The 5,259-nt window shown below is 34.3% G+C and overlaps 1 protein-coding gene across 1 annotated transcript; it reads right to left on the reverse strand.

Annotated features, from left to right (window-relative positions):
- Window positions 1-5: 5 nt before the first annotated feature.
- Window positions 6-4,851, reverse strand: LOC112467149 (fatty acid synthase-like; the record flags this gene model as incomplete). The annotated part of the gene is made up of 10 exons (XM_025035630.1): window positions 4,564-4,851; window positions 4,266-4,470; window positions 4,029-4,189; window positions 3,504-3,821; window positions 2,888-3,387; window positions 2,309-2,613; window positions 1,806-2,225; window positions 675-1,693; window positions 284-525; window positions 6-207 (listed from the first exon to the last, which is right to left on the reverse strand). Coding segments are annotated over exons 1-10 (3,555 nt in total), but the record flags the coding sequence as incomplete, so codon positions are not given.
- Window positions 4,852-5,259: the final 408 nt, after the last annotated feature.

Below are 5,259 nucleotides of genomic sequence, written 5' to 3' on the forward strand. Positions count from 1 at the left end.
AGAGCGAGGTGAATAGCTGCTTGTCCAATCCCGCCAGTACCAGAGTGTATAAGTATCTTATTGCCTTTTTTCATTTTCCCATGTATATATAAGGCTAAGTAAACCGTGCTGTAAACGCACGGGACCGTCGCCGCCGCTTCAAATGTCCACACATCGGGTATCTTCCAGCAGAAATCTTTATCTTTCACAACGGCGTTTGCAATACAACTAGAAAGAATAATCTTAATTTAGTTTCAATTCTATAATGTTACGCAACGTAATTATTTTTTGGAGCATTATTTACTCAGTATCACGGATTCCCATTACACGTTGCCCATTGGCATCAAATCCTACGTATTCAAACCCAAGGGGAGTACATTGAATCCGTCCTCGCGAGATCGCTTGATCAGATACTAATTTACCAGTCGCAAGCATTACATCTTTGAAATTGAGCGATGAATAAACCACACGCACCAAATCCTCACGATGGGCTTCGACAGATAGACTGTTCTCTATCCAACAAAATGTATCTAGATTACCACGGACCTATAGAAAAATATCAATTTCATAATACGTGACATATATATAAAACAAAATTTTATATCGTGTGACAATACTCAGAGACAAAAATACATAATATTACTGTACATTGATAAAGTATATTGATATGGTTTGAAAAGATTCGTATGACATACCGTTTGGCATACATGAGCGGTAGGTACGGGTTCGGCTTCCGGTCGTGGTAATCGCAGATGTCTGTATGATCCCCAGGTCTCATTAGATCGCAATACATTAATGAACATATCTTTTTGCAATTGATGTATATAGAAGGGATCCTGTAGAGAAAACTTAGGGACTTTCTCATCTTGAATAAGCACACCCCTAACAAACTCTCCGCCTGGCTCTTTTCTCAAACAGTTAACAAAACCTAATAAACCGCTCTCAAAATCTCTCTCTCCAACAATTATAATCCTGCTCTTTTTCTCGAGTTTATTTTCATCGCTCACAAGCAGCTTTATATCCTCCAGCCAATTAAAATTATCATTATTTATGTAGACAACAATTCTCTTTTCTATCCAAATTTTCTTTTTTAAAAGCACAATCATTTCTTTGTCGGTGCGCTTTTCAAGAATAACATTTAATTCGTATTGCTGTAAATATTTGGTGTAATTAACTACGTCGCATTTCTCACGTGACAACAGATAACCACCTTCTCTCAGAAATGACAAAAGTCGTTCTAACGAGGCTGGTTGCTTGGTCAAAATGTTGAATCCGGCAACTATTAAGGCTTTGTCATCTACAGATGGTTTGTTTAAATCTCTAATTGAAATGTTCTGCGATAGATCTTCTGGACTATAACGATTTGGCGATGTTAATACAATGATGTTTGTTTGTATCAATGGCTCATCACCAAAAGCCTCAAGCAGCAACGAAGAAGAAAGATATTCTGGTGCGACATCGTCGACATCTTCCACTAGCTCGATGGTTTTCACTTTGATGATTTGATGATCTTCCAGGGCGAGTTGCGCCGATATTCGAATCGCTTCGTTCAAAGAAATCTTAGCGCGATCATGATGAGCTACAAATACGTGTTCTTCGATAACAACATCCTGACCCAATCTTCGGCGAGAGATCTGAGTGGTTTTAATGCCTCGAATCTCTATTCCGCCAGCTATAATCGTGTCTAGTTCTCTGTATATTCGTATCGGTAATGCTGCAATAAGACAAAATAATACGTTTTATATATCACATCAGAGATTTTCTTACACGACATTCGTCAAAACAAAATAGCTCAAAACAAGTGATTGAAGAAGAACACTTATTACTTTTATCCTTGCATGTCGTATCTTCCACACCAGCCACGCTGTTTCGTAGCATCGATGCATGAAGCTTAGGATTGATCACCAACTTCTGAATACTCGTCGTAACACATAAGTCTCTGGTATCATACCCAATAATAAACATCTGTAGCATAGTATCCATAAACGTTACCCAATTTGTTTTCCAAACAATATGTCCTTTATTGCCTGAAATAGATGCGCTATGTAATCCGCGAAACCAACCGTTGTACTGGTAACCACGCAGTTTCAACTCCTTATAGATATCTCGAGCAGTCATATATTCTTCTTCATCGTTAATCTCCGGTAATAGATCTGTCCGAATCATTTCCTGTTCTGGATTCGATATCTCGTGCACTGTACCTGTCACAAGAACGCTATCTCTTTCGGTTATTTCAAACTTCCCATCTGTAATATTTTTATATATCCGATTATTTTACATACATTCTTATACGATTATGCTACTTTAAAATAACTCATCTCATAAATACCTTTCTGTATCGAAATCATCACTTTTACAGCATTACTTTTCGTCAAGTGAGTAGCGCGAATAAAGTTTACATCTCGAAATATTATCGGTATTGTTGTGTATGTTATCCCTTTCATCATACCGAAAGTTTGCCAAACGAGTACAAGATAACTCGTCGCGGGTAGCAAATTTCTTCCATCGATTATATGACCATGCATATAATAGTAGTCCTCATCATCGAGTGAGATTTCGACATATCTTTCTCGAGATTTTATGGACATTTGTGTTTCAAAACACGGTATATACCAATCTTTGGAGTGATCCCATCTAATGTGGCATTAGAATGCTTGTTTGTACATTAATACGTTATATAATTACATATATAAGAAATATATATTATATGATTATTTATATATGTGATATATATTTAAATAATAATAACAGATTTGATAATATTAATTTATTACCTAATAAATATAATTATAATTAATAATATATTATATTAATAATTACAATATAATTATAAATAATATAAACATATATTTATAATTTCTTTTATGTAGACATAATCTAAATTGCGATTTCAAATAATATTTTGTACCTGATCGATGGGGAAATCATAGGAGTTCCTCGACTAACAGGATATTCCACTGGCGGGTATAAATTAGCAACTTTCGGCTGTAAGCCACAGTTATACAGCCTTCCAATTCCTTGTAAAATTGCGTCAATATTTTGTTCAGTGCGTCGAGTCAATACAACGTTCATTACTTCCGAACACAAGGATTCTTTCAGAACGTGCTGCAGAACGCTATCTGGCGCAATTTCGATGGTCACTGCGTTATTTGAAATTAGATGCGTTGTTTGTTCAAAAAGAACGGTATTTAATATACTATGTGTATGATAGTCCGCCGATGATAATTTTGATGCTGAGGTGAACCATTCGGTGCGAGGTATGGAAGTGCTGATCCATTTTGGACTCCGTTTCGTCGGCCGTGATATTACTTTGTTTAAATTAAGCAAAAGTTGAATTTCCACAGATGCGAGATAAGAAGTGTGATACGGTACATTGCAGTGTACCTCTTTCACGTGAATATTATTGATCTGACAATACAAAAGTACAAATTTAATATATGCAAATGCGGCAAGTTTGATATTTTGAAGATCATTAAACGAAGTTTTCTATTCGCTTATGAAATATAAGAGCTATTCAATCCTACCTGCAAGATTTTCATAAATTCTCGCACGGAGTCTGTGGGTCCACTCACAACGCTGCTATTCTCGCTATTGCGACATATTATTTCAATATCCACTGGACACATGTTTTTGAGACACTCGTAATCAAGACTGACAATTGCCATAGAGCTACGAATTATTTTTCCTTCGGCACACGCCAAACCAATAAAATATGCTGATAAAATAGTTTGTTCGATAGTGAGACATCCATCGGCGTACGCGCAACCAAGTTCACCAGCAGAATGGCTAATCATGTAATCCGGAATAATTCCTAATGATGTTAAGAGATCTACTAAACCAATCTAAAAATTTATACAAATAATTTTATAGCTGAATTACTTTGAAGAATTCATTTCTAATAAATCAATAAAGTGTGGTGAAATAAATGTAGTTATGTAAGAAGATAATTCCACTGTAGTAGGACAAAATGACATAGAAAGAATTTATATTGCTTCATCAATAAATATAGTATAATTGACATTATTTTATAGCTCCGAAGTATATTTTACCTGAATAGCAACAATGCCAACAAACGCGTGTAACGCGTCTTCGCACACTTTTTCATCTGCTTTTGTCAAAATATCCGCGACACCTATACCATATGGTTTTAAAGTAACGTCGCACACTCTTATCGCATTTGCAAAGACGTGAAATTTTAATAAATTTCGACCTAATTTTAATTAAAAAATATATTATTATTTAAATGCTACTGTAAATAAAGTATGGAACATTAAATACATATATACCCATTCCTGGCCATTGCGAGCCTAAAGCAGAAAATATAAACCAAACAGGTCTTTTCGCATTCTTGCAATTTTGAATTTCTCTTATTGAATCTTGTTGCAAAATATTCAGTATAGTGAATCCTCTCCATAAGTGACCATCTATGCTGTCCCCATAGACGTCGTGTATTAAACGGATATATTCTATATTTATCGGACGATTAGCGACCTATAATCAAAATTTTTTTAAAGCAAAAAGTATGATATAATGATTAATCACTAAAAAGATCTTGTTGAGATTGCTTTCCAAATGTCTACTAACATCGTTTAAGAATAACTTCACTGATTCTTCAGTGCTCCCAGATAATATTACAAGTCTTGGCAAGTCATTACTCGGTATTCCATTGTTAACTTTTTGTTTGAGGTTCCACTTTAATAACATGTGAGCATTAGCTCCCCCGAAACCGAAAGAATTGATACCTATATAACCGTTTTTAAGTGGCATCGGTTCTTCGATGACACGAACAGTTCCATTTATTATGGCATCTATATTTTGTGGTGATGTATAATTGATATTTGGTGGAACAAAACCGGTTTCAAATGCTATTATTGCCTTTAAAAATCAGTAACAATTATAAAATGTAAATATGAATTAATTTGTTAGATATTGACTCATATATTATTAATAAATAAGTAGTGATATGCCACACACGTTTGGTCAAGCTGGATCTTTATAGCTTAATATTATTTTTGTGTGAATTTATATACTTTTTTCACTAAAACTGATCGCCAATTATTCGTTAGTCTTGAAACACAGTTTTTCGTTGGGGAACAATAAGTTTAACATATTTAAATTGATTTAACTTATTGATGCTAATGTATATCAGCATCATTTATAAGTCACTGTAAACAATTTTTAACTTAAAATAAACTTGAAATAAATTCACAAAAAATCAAATCCAGCTCAACCAAAGATGGTACATCTTTATTTGTCAAAATTATTTATCGATCAAAATTT

The sequence above is a fragment of the Temnothorax curvispinosus genome, unplaced genomic scaffold (assembly GCF_003070985.1).
Source record: "Temnothorax curvispinosus isolate PA1 unplaced genomic scaffold, ASM307098v1 QBEX01016940.1, whole genome shotgun sequence".
NCBI lineage: Eukaryota > Metazoa > Arthropoda > Insecta > Hymenoptera > Formicidae > Temnothorax > Temnothorax curvispinosus.